This window comes from Betta splendens, chromosome 6 (assembly GCF_900634795.4).
Source record: "Betta splendens chromosome 6, fBetSpl5.4, whole genome shotgun sequence".
In the NCBI taxonomy this organism is placed as follows: Eukaryota; Metazoa; Chordata; class Actinopteri; order Anabantiformes; family Osphronemidae; genus Betta; species Betta splendens.
The window spans coordinates 12576826-12599436 of NC_040886.2; the positions used below are offsets into that span (position 1 = coordinate 12576826).

The window sequence follows — 22611 nt, forward strand, 5'->3', positions numbered from 1 at the left end:
AGGCTCCTGTCTGAGGATCTGAGGCTGTGCACTGGCTTACAGGGAGCAGCGCATGCTCAGCGTGCAGCAGCTAATCAACGGGGTTTGTTTGTTGACACTCACGGGGCACGACTCGTCGCAGCGCTCTCCCCTCCATCCTGGGGCACATGTGCAGGTGCCGTCCACAGGGTCGCACGCGGCGCCGTTGGCGCATAAGCATGTCTGATTGCAGCCCAGGCCCCATGTGCCGCTGGAACACTGGATGGAGCAGTCCACACCCCGCCAGCCTGGAAGCACAGACACACACATGATTGAGTGCAGTAACGATAAGGGCTCATTAAAGGTTCATGTTACAGTATGTGAATGCTACTTTAACAGATGGTGAAGAAGTCAGAAGTCCGTCCTACATCCGCTACCTAAGTTGAAGCTAAGACCCCGTGTGCTTCTGTTTGTGTGCAACCCTTGTTCTTTCAGGTCTTATTGGCCTGCAGGGAGTCTGGCTGCTTTAAAAGGCTCCCGGGCTGGAGAGCATCTCCACCACCCGTCAATAAAAAGGTAAGCCTACCCTCCCTGCAGATGCAGGAGCCGTCCGCGGGGGAGCAGGACGCGTGGTTGTGGCAGGAGCAGGTGGACATGCAGCTGGGGCCGAACAGGCCGGGGGGACACGCCGCGGAGCAGTCTTCGCCCTGCAGCGGAGGAGAGGGCTCAGGAAACAACAGACAACAAGCCGGCGAGGACGGTGAAAATGCAGGCAGACAGGCAGTGAGGCGCGAGCGTAGGTGTTAAGTGAATCGTTTCAGACGGGTCACATCTGCATCCAGAGTGCGGAACAAGGAGCGATTAAACCTTTATGATGGTTTAAGCTGCGGGAACACCCCCCGTCCTAACTCCCCCTGCTTCACCCCATCTCCACTTTGCTTTTACTCTCTTCAGCTCCGTCTCGCTTCCTCCAGGTTGCTCTCATGTGGGGTCTCGGGTTTCATCCGTGGAGAAGCTGGCCAGTCTCCACAAGACGGCGAGTCCCATCTCTTGCCCCATGTATCCAGGGCTACCATCAAATCTGCCCTTCTGTCTAATCTTAAGGCTGCTGTTAATAAGCGTGCCGGCGGGAGACTGACGGCCGTTTAAGCACCATCACCGTGGCAGTGGGCTGAACTATCTGGTAAAGGACACGGAGTTCTCCCTCTTTGTCGTCTCAAAGCTGCCGCTGTTAGAATTTGGCTGCTGTAAAGGCTGAGCGCAGCCTACCTCCGCGGGTTTTTGTTCCTCCCTAAGCTGGAGATCACAGTCCACGGGTTCCCACACTGGCTCCGAAAAGCCCACCTTGACTGACAGGTGACACAATGATTTAGAGTCCCAATTAGCGGAGTCCTGAGTAGCGCCTGCCTCCTCCACCAGGGCACTGGGGGAGCGCTGGCTGCTCGCCGCTCTCATTATCATCTTGAACTCAGTTTAAACAGGAGGCAGGAGGAGATGTGCCAGCGGACGCCAGGGGCAGAACACACATCTTAAAAGCATCTCTCCTCCCCGAACGCCACATAAAAGCGCCTGTCGCCAATGAAATTTTTATCAATCGGTTGCAATAACCTTTGTTCTGCAGAAAACGACTTCTTCAGGACTGCGAACAATAGCACTTCGGTTACAGTTGTTAGGCGAAGGGGAGAAGTTTGACCAGCTGGAGGGTCGGCGGGCGCGTCGGTGGGGGGGCTTGGCCCGACTTCGGAGCCCAGGCAATTTAGCTGGTGACTGGACCCGCGGATAAGACGTCATGCAGCCACAAATGACCACATGGATTTTGTTGCATCCATGGCTGCGTCGCATTCCACACGGACCCCCGCCCCCCCCCGCGCGTTGCACAGACCAGTGGTTGGTCTGCTCTCAAGAGGGGGAGAGCTCGCTCATTAGTCGACTGATTTATATTCCTTCTGAGCTGTGAAGGATAGAAGTCTGTATGTGGAGAATCATTATTAAAACACAGGCTGTCAGCCCATTGTAGGAGAGCAGCAGGACCTTACATAACGACACAGCCAAGGCAGGCAGCAACCAGACCTGAGCCACTGAGCGGCAGCCAGCCCGGCTTTGGCCACCGCGCTAAATTCATACCTATTAGTGGCCTAATGTAATTGGAGAGCATTTTTTTTGCACAAGGCCTCTCCCTGACACAACATTGATCAGAGTACCCAGAGAGACTGGATGCAAATGGCACCGCTAATTACCAATCAGTCTCACTCCTTAACAGTTCATCTGCTGCATGACTGGAGTTGAAAATTCATGCAGCCGCGGCAGAAAACGAACCCCTGAACCTGAGTGGAGTGAAAAATGCGCCGAGAGGTGGAGAGATGACTCGCCGCCGGCACCGAGACGCAGGCCGGCGTCAATGGCCGCCGTCGCGAGTCTGCGGGAAACGTGGACGCACAGAAGAAGCGTTACCGTGGCTACACGCTACGGATTGCGAGGGACAATGCCTGAGTAGGTAACGTGTAATCACTTTGTCGCAGTCAAAAAGAGCATGTCCAATTACTAGAGCTAAATCAAGCGTGCAGGAGCTCAGTCTGGTCCAACACTTTGCTTGGTTTGCATCCCGATGGGACCCGGGAACAAAGATGCAGCGGGGAGGCTTAGTGCTATCAGCGGTCCCCAGGGAAAGTGCCTTCACAAGCAATCACTGCCTCAATGCCATAATCATCAGTCACATTTTAAAAGCCCCACCGTATAATAATGATCACGTGCCAAGTATGTGACAAAAAGTCACACTTTACAGGTAAGAGCTATAATCACGGCTCCACTCTTCCAACAAACCGTCCGTGTTGTTTTTCTACGGCAGCAGCTTTGTTGAAAGTATCAAAAACCCACTCGGAGCGCTCGGCCCTCCTCCTTCTCACACACAAACACGCCGGCGCTCCATATGAGCCGTGTCTGTTCCCATCTGACTGCCGCCTTTTCCATCCAGCTCCTGCCCTCTAGGTCTGTTTAATGGATCTGGCAGCCCTTCCCAGCATCCGCCAAAGAGAACAGGTGGAGCAAATTAAGACACAGTCTGCGGCCCGGCTCGCGAGCTCAATTCACCACAGCGGCCGGCTGTAAGACACAGGCAATTTCCACCGAAACGTAATGTTGGCAGAAACGTCCCCTCTCGCTCTCTCTCTGTTGCTCTGTAACTTCAGATTGCATGACAAGAAATACAATGGAGGAACCGATTGAAGTTACCCGACTAATTTGACACAAAATGTGGCCGCACAGAAATGAAAATGTATATAGGTCAAAATCCTGCTGTGTCCCATTCGTCTAGAAATGCAAATCGCTTCCGTCCTGCGCTTCCAGTGTTTCTGATGCAAGTACATTTTGGGCGTATTTGTATAATACACTTGGCGGATGATGCATTGCTGTGCGGCAATGCATCAGAGAATTAATCATTTAGCAATGAATTGTGGTACAGAAGGGCACATCCATAATAAAGCCATAATAAAATATGTCACCTTGCTTCTGGCTGCCTGTGTACAAAAAGCTTCTAAGGTAAAAGTGGGACCACTTCCAGAACGTAACGACCGCAGTGACGCAAGGATTTTACTACCGCCACAAATAACATGAAAAATAAATCAAAGCTACAACCTTTTCAAGTAAAGCTCCGACAGCGGGAGGAAGAAGCATGTCACAGCACGTGGAACAAATACCCCGACTGCAATCTTCTCACGCCATTAGTATTTGGGAGCTGCACTGATTTCCAACAAGGACCACAAGCATAATGTTACAAAGGCCTGCAATGTAAACAATAGCATAATCACAAATGACCTTTGCTAATTACAGCAGAGGTTAAATTAAATAGAGAATCAAGCATCAGCATGTCACATGTTACTGTACATAATACGACAGTGTCTTCCATCCTTTCTTTCCGTTCTTTTTGTATTCTGACCCGGCGTTTTGCATTTTCATTTATTTTTTTCAGCTTTTCATACTTTCTTCCTTCTTGAATGTGCGCCTTGATTTGCGAAACGCATCTTTGGCATTTTAGGAGACGAGTCTGAGTCATGAGAGCCCAAAAAGGTTAACTAAAATAAATACACTGAAAACACACAACATCTAAAATGATTACGAAGGAAAGCGGGCAGTGAACAGGCTCCATTAAACTGGAGGTGCACTCACCATGAACCCTGGGGTGCAGATGCATGCACCTGTGACAGGATGGCAGTCGGCTCCGTTGGTGCAGCTGCAAGGGAGCATGCATCCCTCTCCGTAGAACCCGGGCGGACAGGTCTCATTACAGTAGAGCCCTGTCCATCCTGCAGAGCAGGTGCATTCGCCAGAAAGGGGGTGGCAGCTACAACATAATGAGAAAGAAAGATGGGAGATGAATGAGAAGAAACAGACTGAGACACTAGAATCAACACTTAAATCCGGTGAAAGGGTCAAAGTGTGACATCATCCACACGCTGCGTCTGCCTGTGTTTCAGATATATGAGTTGCCCCCTTTCTCCTTCCTTCTGTAATGACTCCTACGGTCGGTGCCCGGCTCCAACCCAAATCAGACCATTAACATTTCATTAACTATGAATGCTCCTGTGAAATTATGAATGAAGCAAAGGTCACGATTAAACGCTGGCTCGATGGCACGGCGGCGCGGCGTCCAGCATGTGGAACGAGAGCTGGCCGAGATGAGGAAGTCGGCGTCAGACGCAGGCGGCCCTGCTTACCTCACGGTGTTGGTGCTATTACAGGGGCAGTACTTGTCACAGATGAGGCCGTAGAGACCCGGGGGGCAAAATCTCTCCTGGCAATTAGGCCCCTTAAAGCCCGTTTCACACAGACAGGCGCCGTTAATGTGGTGGCACTTGGCTCCATTCTGGCATTCGCACCTCTGGTTGCACTGTGAGCCAAAGGTGCCCACAGGACAGTCATCCTGACACCTGGTGGGAAATACAGAGTAATTGGTGTAGAAGACCAGACATTTGGATACACGTTAGGAAAATCCACTTCCATCAGGTGCATGGAAATTAATATTGAAAAGGGAGAAGAAGCTGTCTGCAGATGATACATCGTCAAATTAGAGCTGAAACTAACTAACTAACTATCCATTCATCAGACAGTCGTCAAGATGATGGATGCGCGTAATAAAGTATCAATAATATTGATAACTGATTAATGAAGTCCTTGTAAGCGCAAAACTTTCTTTGATTTTAGCTTCACAAATGTAAACATTTGCTCAGCATTTTATATTGGGAGCTTTTAAAAAGGCAACAATTATAATAATATTTTAAAGAAGTTGCATGATCCCGTTACAACACGCTGACGCCTCAGCGTGCAGCGCACTGGCACAAAGGCTGCTACTGACATTTTCAGGGCCTAATATGTTTAATGCTGAGCATTTTGAAAACAGTGCTCAACACAGTAAAAAGTGAGCCAGGCAAGGTCAGATTCTGATGAGTACATGACAGGCCTGACAAAAACCTCCGCGCTACAGCATCTGCAGTCCGGACTTCAGTTCCAGTCTGGACATAACGGCAGAAATTAGAATTGCTGACGGGTTTATCCACACGAAGCGCTGAAGTAGATCAGAAAATGGATTTTCTCCTTTTCTTAAATATATCGACTTAACTATGCAATCCATGTGGAGCATCAGTCTCAAGAGTCTAACAAAGCTATTACAAATAGCTCGGTTACATTTTCAAATGCTGCAGCCATGTTTCATGTTTAAATCACCCCAGCTTCAGCTCTGTCAGGGGACAATAGTATTACAATGGTAGACGGGGGCGCGTGGTGGCTAACACAATCCCAGATTATTCCTGTCAGGTTAATTCACCTGCCACTGACAAAATAAATGGGGGCAATTTTGCAAAATAATAAAGTAAAGGAAAGGCCTTGTCGAGGAAGTGTTTCCATCCAGGAGACGATTGCTTTAGCTGAACTAATAAACGCAGACTGCTCAGGGCTGCTCTGGCAGGCATGGGATGCTGAAAAGATGTGTGGAGTCCAACAAGACCTTAATATAAACCCATTACTTATAATTAATGAGCAGAATCCAAACAGCATGTAGCCCATCATGAGATCAATGGACAGGCTGGCAGTGAAGGAGGATGAAGGCTGAAGACATGAAACCTTGCTGCCCAGCATGAAGTACGAGATTAATTAAACCTAAACACACCTCTTAAAAGCTTTCAATACAACTTCAAATGAACTAATGGGCATTCGGAAACGTCTGCTTCTTTGAAGCGCGCGATTACTCCAACTTTGCTTTTCTCAGGTTTGTGCGTTAACAAAGACAATGGGTCAGCGAGTGACTGTTTAAGGCGACAGAGCGAAACCCCCCCCGCTGCACTCGACACTAATCTCAATAAGCGCCGCCGTTCGGAGCGGGCGTACCTGCGTCCGCTGAAGCCCGCCGCGCACTGGCACTGGCCCGTGACGTGGTCGCACAGGCCCCCGTTCCGACAGGAGCAGTCCTTGCTGCAGTTGATGCCGTACTTTCCCAGAGGACAGGGCTGAGCGCAGACCGAACCCTGAAAACAGGAAGCGTCACGCTCACAGCTGAACACGCGTCGCGGATCCTGCGGTTCCTGGTCTCTGCGCGTGACCTACCGTCCAGCCGGCGGGGCACGCGCAGTCGCCGGTGATGTGGTGGCACGTTCCTCCGTTCTGACAGGGGCAGCGCTGCTCACACTGGGGCCCGTGGCTGCCGGAGGGGCAGCGCTCGCCGCAGCTGTGCCACACATTCAGGAGTCAGACGCCAGCATCTTCACACAGCACAGCCCATGAGGCGGACGCTACTCACAAGGCCCCGGTGTAGCCCGGTGCACAGACGCACTCCCCCGTCTCGTGGTTGCACGTGGCGCCGTTGAGGCACTGGCAGGGCAGCTGGCACACCTTGCCGTAGTAGCCGCGCTCGCAGGGCTCCTCGCAGCGCCAGCCCTGGTAGCCGTCGGTGCAGACGCAGGCGCCGGTGATGGGGTTGCACTTGGCCCCGTTTTGGCACTGGCACCGGTTACTGCAGTGGGGCCCCCAGTAGTCGCTCTCACAGCCTGCAGACACAGAGGAGAGCAGCATCCCCTGGTCAGAGTAACATTTACACTTCAAAGAGCTAATACTACTAAGGCTTCATAATAATATTTAATCAAGGGTTGAAGCCATATTGTTAAATTATGGTGTGAAACCTACTTTCTAGCGACACAGCATAAGTTTAATATCCTCATAGGTAGAAAAGTTAAAAATGAACTCTTGGTTCTGCTCTCTTCTATGGACCTTTCCTCAAAATAAATATATAATGGCCAGCCTCATATTTGTACTCCGTCCACTGTCATCTCTCCTGCTCAAGGTCACAGGGTGCAGGAGTGTATCCAAGCATGCCTTGAGGAAAGAATCAGAGGTACACCCAGCACAGGTCGCCATTCAGCACAGGACCGATGACATCCACTCATACACATGTGCAGTTAGAGACACACAAACACAAAGAACATGCAGAGAGAATGACACCGTGCGTGTGCGTGTGTGTGTGTGTGTGTGTGTGTGTGTGTGTGTGTGTGTGTGTGTGTGTGTGTGTGTGTGTGTGTGTGTGTGTGACCACTGAGCCTCTGTTTCACACCTTCCCAAACGACAAACGAACAACAAACGAACACAAAGGCAGCACCACCTTTATCTTGCAGTGTAAATATGACTTTAATCAAGCTGTAACTAAACCTGTTGACAGGTGACAAGGCCAGGTTGGTACAGAGTGCTGCAAAAATGCATCTGCACACGTTATCCTTACCTTCACAAATACAGTAAGTAGCTGCAGCTGTGTGGGTAATACTCACCACAGAGCTTCTACTTGCTAAAATGAAGAAATATAAAAAAACAACCACTGATAAATCACCTAAAGTCCAATAATAGCTTTTAGTTTGATTTCTGTGTATTTAGAAACCTTTCAACAGGTAATAGCTAGCTAATGGTGCTGGCTTCCACTTGGTGCCCAATTAGTGTCCAGCAGCTTTAGCAAAGGTTACAGCTATGAGCTGATGCTGATGAGAGATCAGCTGCAAATAGGCACAGGATTGTTTAGTCGCGTCAGATGCTAATAGTCATCTTGATTAATTACAGCCTTAGGAAGTAAATGTTCAAAAGTGACTTGTCAAAGCAGGTGCACATCATAATTTCTATCAGTTGACTAATTAGAAATGTACTGGATTATTTTCTCAGACGCCGCAATTTTACAAAATAATGAGGACTTTGGCAAAGTACACTAGCAGCCACGTTGAGATTTAATTACAATATTTGAAAAAAATATGTGAATTTTAAGTCAGATTTCTGAAAATCAAGCGCAACAGGTGACAAATGAGCCAGACTGGATATTTTGAGGTTGTCGTACCACAGCCGTCGCAGAGAAAGGTTTATATAACACGCTGAAGTTAATCTAAAAAGTGTGCAAGCTGTTCACACCTCCCAGAGCCCAGAGGGAAGAGTGGATTAGGGAGCAAAGATTAAGAACACAGGCAGTGAGTGATTTTTCAAAAGTAACAGGTTGCTATTCGTGTGTCTTTTAACACCTTTCCTCAGGTGCAACACTGTCAACGGTTCCCAAATGGTTGGAAAGTGTTGCGACTCTGCCGAGAAATCTGTTCAAACTTTGCTAAATCCACGCCGACTCGCTAATTATATTAGAATTAGCGTAATAGTGCAGAAACACCCACGTGAGACAATGTTCAGCCTCTGTGACAACAGACACCCCAGAGGTATCGTCTCTCAATAACAATGAGCACACAAATCAGGTCTTCCCATCTGCAGCGCAACGCTAGCGTTTAGCTCGGCTTATGTAACCTAGCTGCCTCACATGCTATTAATGCAAATAGCTCAGCGATGTTACTAAGTGGCACCTAAGGGAATGATGTAAAACAAGCAATCCTCACATCCCCCCCGGGGGGGGGGGCTACGTTAGGGAAAGCTCAATACATCCTATAAACCTCAAGCAAATGGCTAATCTTCAAGGTTAAATGAAGAACCAGCGTTTATGTGGAGAACAATCAGCGCGGGGCTCGGCTAGCGGGCCGCCTCCACTCTCACCGGGGTAATTGTTCTTTTGAGGATCTCGCCGGCGTTTTAAGTGATTGCTATGGCCTCATGTCTCGCCATCAGCGGCAGCTGTATTGCCTAACATGAAAGCCCAGCTTGAGGTCCGGGCCGGGCCGGCGCCGCAGCCGGGACGGTGAATATTCTGCTATTGATTCTCACATCAACGCAGAGCCGGTTGTAAATGTAAAGACGCCCCCCCCCCCCCTCGTATGCTCGCTTTGCCAGAGCTCTCATTAGCCGGAGTGGGAGCCTAATAAAGCCCGCTTCGCGGCCGGCACTGGAGCCTGTTTTTCCCGGTACGCAGCAGGAAGATGATCAGCTCTTCCCTGATACAGACAGGTCTGCCCCGAAGGTGGTCCTGAAGCGCCGGGCTCCTGCCGTATTACTCGTGCGCTCGGATAGACTGGAGGCCACATTACAGGGCTCGCATTGATTGGATCTAATCTGCTCCCGGCCTCCAGTCTGGCATGAATAAGTTCCCTGAAGGTTGAGCTGCTGCCACGCAAACGACCCTGGCACATTAACTCTGAAGTGTGTGCGGGCGGCTCGGGTAATGGATGAGCAGTTTAGCTGCGGCTGGGTTCAGCGGTCTATAAGCAGTCATCAGCGCTGCTCCAGCTCAACGGCGCCGTCCTCCCTCACTCCCGCGGAAGCCTTGACCACGCGATCGGACCGTGCGTTCTCTACAGTCAAAATACGGTGTCAGTGGCAAAATACCCAGAAAAACAGACGTACTCCAAAATCTATCCCGTGCTTCATTTGCAGTCTTTTCTGGTGCTTTGGAGCCGCACAAATGTTACCATTTGAAGTTTTAAACCTTCTTTAGCTCGTAGTTAGAGGCCTCAGCACATTGAGAGCAAAGCCCATTATCTCGCTGTCTCTTTCCTACACAGAGGTTCTCAAACTTTACCCAGTAGTCTCTCACTTCCCCCGTTCTGACAGCATTTAACTGTGATTAAGAAGTCAGAGTTCAAGATGAGCTGCGGGCAAAAAGCAGAAGAGGCAGCAACAGAAAATAGTGTGTAGCGCGGAGGCTGCGGCTCCGAGAGAGTGCGGATAAATTGTGTGAGGTGATGAGGACCCCCTGTGGGTTGTGCTGTGTAGGAAGCGGATACCGCACAAGTCTGAAGCGAGAGGAGCTGCGCCGCAGCCCATTAACTGGTCTGGTCCGGGTCAGCGCGCCTGAGCAGAGGACGCGCACGCCGGCCAGCGTCCACTCTCAGAGCCCGTAACGCATAACAGTCGCGATGAGCGTAACCTCACACACGGGGAAAGGCCGGATCCCGAGGTGCCGGGTGAAATCCCCCCGGCTGGAACAAAGCAGATCACAGCGGGGGTGCTGGCAGATAGCAAACTTCCGAAGGTGGCGTCCAAGGAAGGGGCTGAGAGAGGCGCCGCGGTGGCGCCGAGCTTTGAAGTGCGCTCAAGAGCCTGTGCGATGCGACCAGATTAAAACCAGCAGCTTCCCGGAGCCGACTTCTTTGGGAAGCGCTCCTGAAGTTGGCGTCAGTGTTTGTGCGGGGGGGGGGTTCGAGCGGTGCCCCGCCGGACGCCATAAGCTTCCCAGGGCTAAATTCAAAACTCATTGCTGCAATCAAAAGGCAGTCTGGTTTTTCTGTTTCGCTGGACGCGGGGGCGAGAGCAAATTCCAATTAGACTCACAGCTGGACCGGTTCAGGTCCAGCTGCACCCGGGGTCTGGCTGTTTCGCCAACTGGACCCGGAAAAGCAGCGCTCTCGCTCCCGGGGCGTCTGGCACGGAGCCTGAGCCATGCACTCACTGTCACACGACTATTATTAACACACGCTGTTGACACTTGAGGAATAACTTAAGACATTACAAGGCGAAATGCTCAGTCTCCCGAGAGCCCTTTATGCCTCGCTTGCTCCTCGGCGGCGCTCGCCGCAAAGCGAAGCAGCGTGAGTCACTGTCTCGTCGAGTCACCTGCGCTGCCACGAGAGGAGTCCACCGGTGGGTTTCACGTCGTCTGATCCGCCCCGCGCCACTTTTGTTCCGCTTCCTTCCTTGACAGATGTGAGTTTTCAAATTATCCTTCATGACCGGAATTATTATGGGCAAGTCGCTATTTGAGAATGGCTCTAAGAGACAGGTTTTCTTTGGAGAGTTTAAATGTTAAAACGGTGGTTTTTAAAGGAACAATGAAACAATTCTGTCTACAATTTAGCTGACACAAGAATATATAATATTCTGCTTTTCAGTCAATATGAGCTATTTGCGATAGGAGTTATTCAATAAGAGCCTGAATTAACATTCAGCTATTCATCACAGCTCTCTGACTCAATTGTTGCAGGCTAATAGAGTGAAAGGCAGACAGGACCGGTACCGGGGTCTGGAGGGAAAGTGATGATGTTGTATTAAGTGGTAAATTTGCACTGTGTGATAAATGTCCCGCAGCTTTGTTAAACCCGGGGCTGTAGAAGCTGCCGATACGCAGCGCGCTCCATGTTCCGCTGGTACCTACGCCGTTATTTATCACTTGCCGGAAAAGCGGGACGGACAAGCCAACGTTGAGTTCGTGAACATCCCAGGGAGTCTGACAAATGCATTTCTAAACGCACGCGAGGAGACGCCAATGGCTGTGGGTGCAGCTCTGCTGAATTGGAATAAGAGTGCGCTGCTGTTTCTGCTGTGGGGCGCGTCGTCTAATTCATCTAAGCTCAGGTCCGACCCGGCAGAACCACGCAGGCTCCTCCTGGTCCCAGCGCACGCCGAGCAGTAACGAGATCTGACCACTGGCTGTTCGGACCCACAGGGCTAATGAGTGAATAACTTAATTCTTTTAGGGATGTGCATTACTGATTAAAAAGTGGGGCCTGGTTGTTTATCCCGAGGAGGATCTGATCGTTTGTCCGAGTTCTGCTCAGCATGTAAACCCGGATCGATCCGCTCCGCCGCGGGTCTCTAACAGGGTTAACAGGACCGCTGGTTGAGGGGGCTGAGGCGGTGACGTTCTGCAGAACCCGACGCGGCCCATGCGAAGCTTCTGGATCAGCAAATTGTTACACAGCCCCACTGTTTTTTCCAATTAATAATTTACTCCACTCTGGCCTGCGGAAAACAAAGCCTTTGCTCTTTTGCCACAGAACAACGACACAAAAGCAATCAGAGCAAAAGGTAGAGGTTTATCTACGGTACACGCCGCCGCTGTGACCGGGCTGTAAATAAAGGCCCAGACCATCAGCCACGCTGCATCACAGACATATCGCAACCGGAGATTAGTCACAAGAAAAAAAAAGTGAAAAACGGTGTCAAGCCAATGGAGCCAACTGTTGCCCGACTTACCTCGCACGCATTGATTTCCTATTTTCAATTATTAATTCCAATTAGAATGAAGTAGATTGTGCCAGGGGGCAGCGGCAGTCGATGAGGGGAGGGCTTCCACCGGCGCCGCGCATGTACGTTCATGTAACGTCGCCGTGACAACGTTCATGTTAATGAGTCATGAAAAAAACAAACACGTTTACTCATGTGCTGTATTTTAGTCAATAGGATCTCATGCATATTAATACTGTACACAGACAGCGTATTTTGACTTTGATCTTTAAATACACTTACATAAATTCTACTTAGGTGCTTTTAGTTCCAAAAATAGTTGAGTAATTGAACCATTAATATTTCTTATTAAGTAAATGTTTGGGGCAGCTCCACTATACTTTTAGTGAACTCCCGGCGTATCCATCAACCTTGAGATGATGTATCATTTGTTCCATCTGAAGTGAATTCAATTTGAGATTTTCGAATATTCTTGATGACACAGAAAATCGACTAAAGCATCCAATCAAGATGATGCAAATCAAACCGCGAATCCAATCTCCACCTGGTGTTCTCCGAGAGGCAGCAACGGCGCGTTGGCAGATTGTGACCCGTTCTGACGCGCTAGCGCCGGCGCGGAGGGGTCACATGTGCAGAGGAAGGAGGCCGGTGGCAGGCAGGTGAACGTGGGGCCGCGAATCAGCGAGCGCCAGCTTGAAAGAGACTTTTTAAAGCGCTCTGTTTTAACATCTACATGACATCAATTATCTATGTATGCGTGAAGCTGCCGTGCTGGAAAAGCAGCCGGCTGCACAGGCGGCTTTTGTTTGTTTAAAAACACCAGTGACTGCGGTGGTGCGAATGTGACAACACGCAAAAAAAAGGTCTCCACCTGAAATAAAATGATTTCAAATGTTTGCTTTCCAGTGCGAACATGCAATTAAATAAACACACATATCTATATCAATCTAGAATACAAAAAGAAATCAGAAAGTTATCTGCAGTTTACTGTAAAAGATATTCTGCAGATTCAAGGCGCGACGATAAGACAGCATTTGACATCATTAATAAGCAATAATTTGCCAGTTGCCAGTTGACTCTCTAATTAATTTTCTTGGCAGAGCCTTGAGGGGGACCTCAGACAGCAGTACAATGTACGCTGATGAACACTACTGCAATACGGGCCGTGATTTCAGCGCGGTGACCACCTGGCATTTGGTCAGGTGCAAAAAGGAGCCCGGCGCTCAGCTGTCTGTAAACCTGACAGACTGAACCCTTTGATTCCTCACCAGCTGCGATCGGCTTCAGTTCACCGTGGTCGGCGCTTGTAATGTAAACACTCACTCAGGAATGCGTCGACGGCCGAATCCCCGCTGATAATCGCTATTTCCAGTATGTTCCCGACACTTGTATTTATATTGAACTTTTTGTCCATTTTTTCCATTAGCGGCTCGCATGGGGAGCTCAGCGAGTCCCTCGCCGTGTGCAACGGCTGCAGCTGCTTGGTTGATGGCGGCGCAGCCACAAATGGAAGCACACAATTACTGGAGCTGTGTTTTGGTATATTTAAAGCTTCAAATCACACAGAACAGACAGAAGGAATGGAGAGACAGTTCTCAGCTGTTTTCAATATTAACATCTGAGCATGTGTTTTGTGAGTTTGGGGGGGGGGTTGCTGTCAATGGTTGTGTCCCTGATCTGAAGGACATTAGCAACCAAAAGTTGTGTTTCTGAAGCTTTGCAATCTCTAGAAATTTGAAAGAAAGTGCAAATGTGCAATAAAACCAAAGTACGGAAAATGCGCTTAAAAACATTTTTGCCCTGAGGAGACAAACCAGGTGGAAACCAGCACTAGCAGGTACCGCTTTCATTTGTGCCTCCACACGCCTCAGTGGAATATGGTTCGGATGTAAAAGAGCAGACCAGTCATAAAAATAAAAGCTTGTGTCAGGCTGCTAATACTGTACGTTCCTTATCTGACGATTATTTACAATGTTAGAAAAGTAATAAGGTATGAGTCAAAGAGCGGAGAAGTGAACACACATGGTCATATGAGCAGATGTGGGTCGTTTTACTCTGTTTGTGGGCTTTTGACTATTCATCTCCAGGCACAAACAGGGCTTGTTGACTCAAACCCACATTTTTTTTTTTTGCACCTAACATGTCACAGCGTATGAATGTGTCCCTCGCTGTAAGCAAACACGACTCAGCCCAAAGACAACCAATCAGCGCACCTACAGTATCCACCGTCCAAATTAATGCCAACAATACAGAAGCTCGTGTGCACACACAAACACAGGGATAATTGCTTTTTAATGATCTCACATTATGCAAATGCTCATCATGAAGCCATAAATCTTTTCTACCTGCCCAACCACCAGTAATGGCAACAGACTGTCAAACCGCATTACATTGTGTGAGCGAGTCAGGAGGTTGATGGCGTCCATCTATAGAGGTGTGCATTTAAATTTTAATCGCCCGGAAAGAAACCAAATAACGTTACAAACGTGGAGTCTTTACTTTCCTCCTACTTCAACTTTGAACAGATTCTCGCTTGTTCGTTGATTTTTATCTATACCCTGACAAAATGTGGATAAGCAGTGCATATAATTATAATAAACTTCCTAAGCGCCGCACGCTGTGTATTACTCAAATATCTGAAAAATAGACGCGCGGAACCCACAGCAGAGGCTCAATTAAGAATAAAGAGCGTCTCCACAGGATGGATAGATAGCTGCTACAATATGAAAGTACAGAAACAGGAAAACATCTCCTGCCTTTGATTAACAAGGAAAAACTGTAGATTAAGGGCTTTTCTTTCATACCATCATCTCTCCAGGATAATGCAGACCCTTTGGAGACTTGTGCAAAAAAAGAAAGGAAGGAAATCCTGGAGTTCAACACAAATGAACTGCTGGCTCTGAAAGCTGTGTTGTTCTCCCAGTCTCTGAAACTCGCTAGGCCCATGAATTATTCTCCCCGATTCTCAAAGTCAAAGCGAACGGAAAAGTATACAACAGCAACTTGGGGAGCAGTGTGTGTGTGTGTGTGTGTGTGTGTGTGTGTGTGTGTGTGCATTTGGGAGAGTGACAGTGAGAGAGATAATGTAGTTACATGAAAGACAGTGGAAGTGAACCAAGCCGTCAGAATCTGCATCGTACTTATCGTTCAGTAACACACAGTGGAGCAATGAGGCAAATATGTTGTACGGAAACATTTAAGCAAGCAGCACATTGGGTTTAATCAGTCGTCTCTGATGAGGTTGAAGTTGTCTCGTTGAGGGACAAACAAATAAAAAAATACAGAAAGAATTGAAATATGGAGAAATGCAATTTCCAACCCATATTTCAGAGTCAAGGCAAAGATCCCTGCTATTGATCCATGGACCTTAACCCTCTTTTTGTTCTATGGCGGAGGGCGATTTTGTCATTCATACTACAGTATGCCTCCGCCTGGACTGGAAGCCAGTCTCAGAATTATAATACAAGCTAATGTTTAAAGTGCAAGGCTGAGAGAATCGCATGGTGTCAAGTTTCTTTGCAAATCTAATTTCTCAGGGGGGGATTCATCACTTTAAAGATGCGAGTGCCTGAATCAGGAAGTCAGCAATTTCTGTCTTTTATCCATCTAAACTCAATTGAAAGGTCTTAATGAAGTGCGCGCTACAGGACACGATGAACTCCTAGAGGTCTGCTCAGACGCCTCAGACGTCGCGTTGCGCTGTCTGACAACGCGCGGCAAAGAGACGCCTTCACTGACCTTGACTGCGGCGTCTCTTTGAGTTTAACAGCTCATTTCTGCCTGGATCCTCATCAACGCATCCTAGCGTCTGAAAGTTCCCTTCCATCCTTATCGTCCAGATGCCCTCTGCTCAATGCTAAGATCCCAGGCTACATTTGTTTGTCCCACTTAGTGCGCTCCAGCTTTGCGATAGTGTCTCGTTAGGTTTTTGTCCTTTTCCTTTTCCCTCTGTGGCCAAAGCCACCAATTTAATTGAATTTCTAGGCTTTTAATGTCTGCATTACTCTAATCAGAAAAGAGTTGTTTATCTCGACCTTGGTAGAATTAGCCAAGGCTGTTTGTGCGGATGTTAATGTTCTGAAAAAAGAAAAACAAAACAACAACAATACTGTATATTTTGTGAGATCGCCCTTAAAGACATTCAAGTCAGGGTTGTTCATGCTGGCATCAGGGAGATGTTCTGCCCACAACTCCAGCAACAAACGTCTCTTCATGGTCACACTGCGGTGCAAACCTGATAATGTGAAGATGCCGGCTCTGGAGGACTCATCGGTCACAAACGGAGGATAGATGGGACTGCCGTTAAGCCAAGGCGCCTGCTACTGCGCTATCTCACACCAACAACATACGACGTAACCTTCCGAGAGGGTGGCACGGCTGCAGGCGAGGCAGAACACAGTGGAATGCAAAACACAACCCCAAATACCCTGGGGCCCCGCGGCAAATTTGATTAAAAGTTTGTTTTTCTTCACTCTCAACAAACGCAGGAGCTTGTCGATGCGGCACTGACAGTTAATTGGACTTGGCAGGGCCACAAGTTCATTCGTCAGCATTGTGTGGGGCTTGCCTAGGAGGAGCAGGACAATCGATGTCCCTCAGGACAGCCTGTAATCACTGCAACACTCCAATGAAGTCCAGGGTTAAACATCAGGAGATTGCAGGTGCACCACAGGATCCGAGGAAGACTGCTAATACGCCCCCCCCCCCCCTCCCCCTCGCCCGCCCAGAGAACGCCAAGGACACTACCATGCAGCACCCAACGGACCCAGATGATCCCATCATGCATCCAAGCTACCCAGAGGTAATAATAACAACAAATAGCAGGCCAGGAGAACACTATACAAGGAGGAGACCTTAGACTAGTGGTTCCCAATGTTTATCTCAAGGGTTAGATAAACAGTAATGTGGAAATGGGCATTTCTATCACACATTCTTATACTGCAAAATAATGTGCAATAATGTGAAGCTGCGGATGATTTAACGTAGTGAAGATATGCAGCCATTTCTAGGAACCACAGAGTCAAAGAAACAACGAAAAAACAATTATTTTAGCTTTGTCTAATCATATTTACCTCCCTATTACTTTCTAAAGGCTTTTCACAAGATGATGTCACCTTGCTTCAAAAGAGGCACAAGCAAGATTTCATTCTTCTCCTGAGCCTGAGACAGAGCCGAGCGCTGGCAGTGTGTGACACCACGAGTCTAAATCCGCCGGGTAAATGAAATGTTCCACACGCGGAACCGAAATAAGCATATATGATGCAACGATCAATAAAAATCAATTAAATCTTGGGAAACACAGTTTACAAACGTGGCATGAAGCACAAAATCAAGTGAGACGCACAGACTGTGAAATGAGCCCAGAACGTCTTTGTTCTGCTTTGGTATTCAGGAGATATCTTATCTCTCTAAACTGTTATCATAGCATTTCAGCTATTTTAGACACACTGACCTTCTCTTTAGGACAGGAGATAAGGCGTTTTAATGTCCCTATTAAATCAAGCCATCTATGCCGGCTCTCAGAGCTGGCTAGTGTGCTCCAGGAGCTCTTAACTCTCTCTCCCTCACCGACTAATGACAAGCATCCCAGTGATAATGACCACTGAGCCTGGATGTTGTATCATACTAACCATCACCCCGATATGCTGTGATATCCACCAGCTTTTTGTGCTCAGGATGTATGCGTGGAGAGAAAGCGCACTCAAAGTCAGACACACACACACCAACGCTTACACACATTTCAGGCATCTCCCAAAGGTAATGGAGCAGTGAGCTCTTGGGGAACAATAAATCCTGCTTAATGGAATGGTACAAAAAATCTTCAGAGCAAGTCTGCATACAATGAGGCTTATGTACAGAAAATGTTGCGTGTGTGTGTGTGTGTGTGTGTGTGTGTGTGTGTGTGTGTGTGTGTGTGTGTGTGTGTGTGTGTGTGTGTGTGTGTGTGTGTGTGTGTGTGTGTGTGATCTCCACACAGGACATTATAGCTGGTCCTCAACATCAGTATGCTGTCGGAGACCGACAACGTGAGGGATTTAACTTATTAGGACCATGTATTTAAAGTATTATTATTAAGGTCGAGGCAGGACGCAAGTAAAACTAAATGAGACCTCTCGCATTTAAAGTGATACAAATGTGTGTCAAAGCAATGCAATTCATAAATATGACTTTCAATTAAAAAAACCAAACAAACAACAACAACCAGGAGTCGTCCTGACATTTGCCACATGAACTGACTACAGAGACGAGGCCCTTTTGGCTCATCTGCTCATTAAAGCATCTCCCTCAGTGTTTGGTTTAGTTCAGGGCTCAGATATTTGGTTAAGGGTTATTGGTCCATCTAGTCGATGCATTATATCAGCGGGGGAAGGCTGTCAGCTGTGCGTGCCACAATTCATTTGATGGACTCCCCATCAGTCAGCCGCGGTTCCCGCCCGCACCGTGATTTACAGCAGACATAAGTCACACGAGTCGCAGCGACGCACGCAGGGGAAGATGTGAGGCGCTGTCTGAGCCGTGACATCCGCCGGTTCAGCCCGCGCTGCCTGACAGCCATCAGCGGCGTCTGTTTGCAAACCGCGCAGAACCCGCCTCCCCCCGGACCGGATGCATCAACTATTCATCAGTTCATTTTTAATTTGCGCACAAAGTCCTTGAAAGTTTTCGAGCGTCGTCGTAAACAAACCACAGCCTCTCACCTGCGCGCTGGAACTTCAACAAGCGCAGTGGCTGCATTTGCCTCCTCATGACTATTTGATGACTAATTAACAGCAAGTCATCTTTAAGAAAACAAGTTTTTATAGATATATTTGTAGATTCCACTGATTCTAAATGAATTGGATTCCATGTACAACGTTTACAAAGCTAATTTATTACAATATTAGAAGCACAGCTGGCACAGAGAATATTGATTTAAATGGAGCTGTCTGACCACCAGCCGTCAGTCATTGGAGCCGCATGAAATCGTGTTGCATGAGTGTAAATATTTAATAGCAACGTTGTGTTCACATCATCTACAGGTCTGCATGAAAAATGTAGCATCCTCATTAATTTGAATGACGACAGGCTGCAGAGGGGAATCAGCCAGACGTGGTGAAGAGACGAGAGCTCGAGTCCAGTTTGAGCTCTCAATATTTCTATTATGTGCTGCTGTTACTGTGCGCGACTTTGCTTTTCCTCTACTTTTTAAATCAAGTTCGACATTATTTTGTAATGTTATTGATTTAACGTTCAGGCACTTTGCGGCTCTAATGCAACATTTAATGTAGCGAGTTCCTTCTTAAATTATTATCTGCTTCATTTACGTTTTTATTGCTATTGACTAAATGGTTAACGTCTGGACAGAAGAAATTATATTAACGTTAAATGGACGTCAAGTAAAATCCTCAGGTTTGCGGCCGTTCTCTTTGCCTTTACAAGATCTGTGCATTTTACCATCGATTCCTGCAGATCTACTATATTATCAGTAACTCAGGCTGAAGTCTGGAGAAATCCCTGACTTACCTGTGTATGTTACCTGTTGTGATCGGCCTAGAGGCAGATCTGTGACTGCTGAGCTCTCAAACTCAGGGATCTGTTGTTCTGACTCAACTGTGCCATTAGCAGCACTTTGAATGAGCGTCGGGTGATTCTGCGCTGAGGAACACCTGAGAGCTGGTGCAAATGGCTGCAGCTCTATGTTACAGTACGAAACCGGTGACAACAATAAATAAACACGGTCACATACTTGGCAGTACATAAACTGGGCAACACACCCACTGCCTACACATAAACTAAGTCTGTGATGCAGATGCATGAGGACACACACACACACACACACACACACACACACACACACACACACACACACACACACACACACACACACACACACACACACACACACACACACAGGGGGAGGGAGAGAGTAGTGACTGCGCCACAAGGCAGTATGGATCGGTCCATCTTCTGTCCCCTTGAGAGACGCCACTGCCTGGGTGCTTTGATCTGCTAAAACGAATGAGGCAGTCGGCATCGACTGGTACAAGCAGCAAGGAACCTCCTTCGGTATGATACAGTCAGAACATTTCTAGGTCTTGAAATGTCTCTATGCATGGTCGTATAATGAGGAATCCAATGAGCTTAGACTTATTTTCATAGGTTCACATCTCGCTATTCCATATTTATTGACGGGCCTTCAACAGAAGCCACTCGTTGCTGATGCAGATGCACAAACACACGCACTTCTCCCTCCAGATGATTAATGGAGGACGGGTTCTAAAAGAAAAGGCGCAGAGGCATTTGGAGCGATGCGTTGCGCCGCTCAGCGTAACTCACAGGCTCCTGGTCTTTGACGCCGATGCATGTCACTGTCCTGCCGCTGTGGCTTTGGAACAGAACCATCTGGCTGAGATGGACTTCTGAGAATAATCTGTAACATCGCTGACGGGTGCCAGAGGGGGTCCTCGCAAGAGCGTTCGCCGAGCCAAAATGAAGTTTGACTGCACAGTTTGGGTCTTTGCTCTGGCGCGCAGCATCTGGCTTCCTGGAGCAATGTCATTTCCACTGAAATAATAATAAGCCAAATGAGATATCCGCCATATTTTACTTGACGCAGACTTCTGTCGATATCGCCGTCCAAGGTTTTCAGTGGAAACGTTTTTAGAAATCGATTGAAAGCGCCGACTGATTTAAGGCTCTAATAATGAATAATCCGCCTGTGTAAGTGGAGAATTAACATGAACTGAGGAGCATGCGCTCCCTCTGGTGCAGCATACTGTACCATAAACAAGCACTCATAGAGCACATTCATCAATTAACCATGTGCGGTGCTGCAGAGACTGGGAGGAATACGTTACCCCGTGGACCACGGCCGACCGACCACATCAGATTTGGCTATTAAGTGTGATAGATTTCTTCGGAGAGCACAAAGGATGTTTTGTTGTTAAGGAAGCTAAACGACTCCCCGGACTTTTCAGACGCGTATTATTGTGGCATTGATTCCCACAATCTCTGCATAAGTGGGCGACATTTCCGCGGCCATAACCAAAAGCGAACTCTAAGGAAGCAGACGAAAGAGAAGCCAAAAGCTTCGTATTTATGCACATTTCTGCCAGTAACATATCATTATCTGACTGCAGCACATGAAATCGATGATATTGCTTCACTGCACCTAATATTTCCCAAGTGATGGCAGTCATGGCTAAATATACCTTGTACCCGCAACATCTGTCTTTATCATTATCTTTACTTGAAAGCTGTTATTACTGGAGCATATACTGACCCTGTGTGATGGACTTATTCAGAGGGATTAAATCACAAGTGCTGTGAGGAGTGGAGGTGGATTTCTCTGCGACTTTAGGAGAGGACGATCTACTTCTAAACCCGAGAAACTCACTCAAAACGTACACAAAAGATGTGTCGTAAAGCAAGCAGCAACATGTAATATTTGCACACTGTGAAATGACTGAATGCATATTGTTAGCGCTATGAACTGCAGTGGACCTTGTTTTATTGAGGGAAATATCTTTTCAAGCATTTTTTTAATTTCCTCGGTAAAAATCCTTTGGAGAATAATGTTGTTTTTCAGCCTGAGCCCTACTGAAAAAACAAAGTGTTCACGGAGGCGCAGAGCAGACAAACACGGCACATTCCAATATGTAACAATAAGAAGGGAGAGAGGGGAACAAGCCACACACGCACCGACGGAGGAAGGGGGATTTCAGAGAGACGCACATCAACAGGTACATGTCACCGCGCTCCTCCAACGCCTGCAGCTTTTAAATGAAAGAAGAAGCAGCGTCGCGTCTCGCTGTGATGCGATTCAAAAACATGTTCCAGACCACATCGCACGAGCGCAGGACAGCGCATTAGTTATTAGAGGAATCAAACCCGACAGCAGCAGCTGTTGTTCATTCCTTATTATACGCAGCGCTCCACAAACCAAGTCCGATAACAGCGAGCGGCGGGTTCCTCCGCGGAGCACGGCCACCGGCGTGACCTTGAGACGGAGCGGAGGCGCGCCGGGATGCGAGGCGGGTCACGGGGCAGGTCCGGTCTCAGCAGGGCTGTGGCCTCGGGGCCGAGGCAGAGGATGAAACGCCTTTTTTTTGTTTTTTTGCAACAGTAGGTGGACGCCAGCGGGCGAAAAGCAGGCAACATCTTCCTCAGCTTTCACCGCCGCTCCCAACACAACTTAGTGCATCTCTCCCACCTTATCGCCTCCTCCTTTCTGGCCGCAAACAGTCTGACTCTTTATTTTTTACCACCTGACCCATATACAAAACTGCTTCCTGGTGGGTGCTGCTCCAGAAACCAGGTCCAAGC

At 48.1% G+C, this 22611-nt stretch overlaps 1 protein-coding gene across 13 annotated transcripts in view; it reads right to left on the reverse strand.

Annotated features, from left to right (window-relative positions):
- megf11 (multiple EGF-like-domains 11) overlaps positions 1–22611 on the reverse strand; it is a 55737-nt gene that overhangs the window by 11959 nt on the left and 21167 nt on the right. For all 13 annotated transcript variants that reach the window (XM_029152491.3, XM_029152493.3, XM_029152492.3 and 10 more), the window contains 7 exons: positions 6743–6989; positions 6550–6670; positions 6334–6470; positions 4668–4880; positions 4120–4294; positions 545–665; positions 103–266 (listed from right to left, as the gene is read on the reverse strand). In XM_029152491.3, coding sequence (XP_029008324.1) covers positions 103–266; positions 545–665; positions 4120–4294; positions 4668–4880; positions 6334–6470; positions 6550–6670; positions 6743–6989 — 1178 coding nt within the window. The remainder of the gene's footprint in view (positions 1–102; positions 267–544; positions 666–4119; positions 4295–4667; positions 4881–6333; positions 6471–6549; positions 6671–6742; positions 6990–22611) is intronic.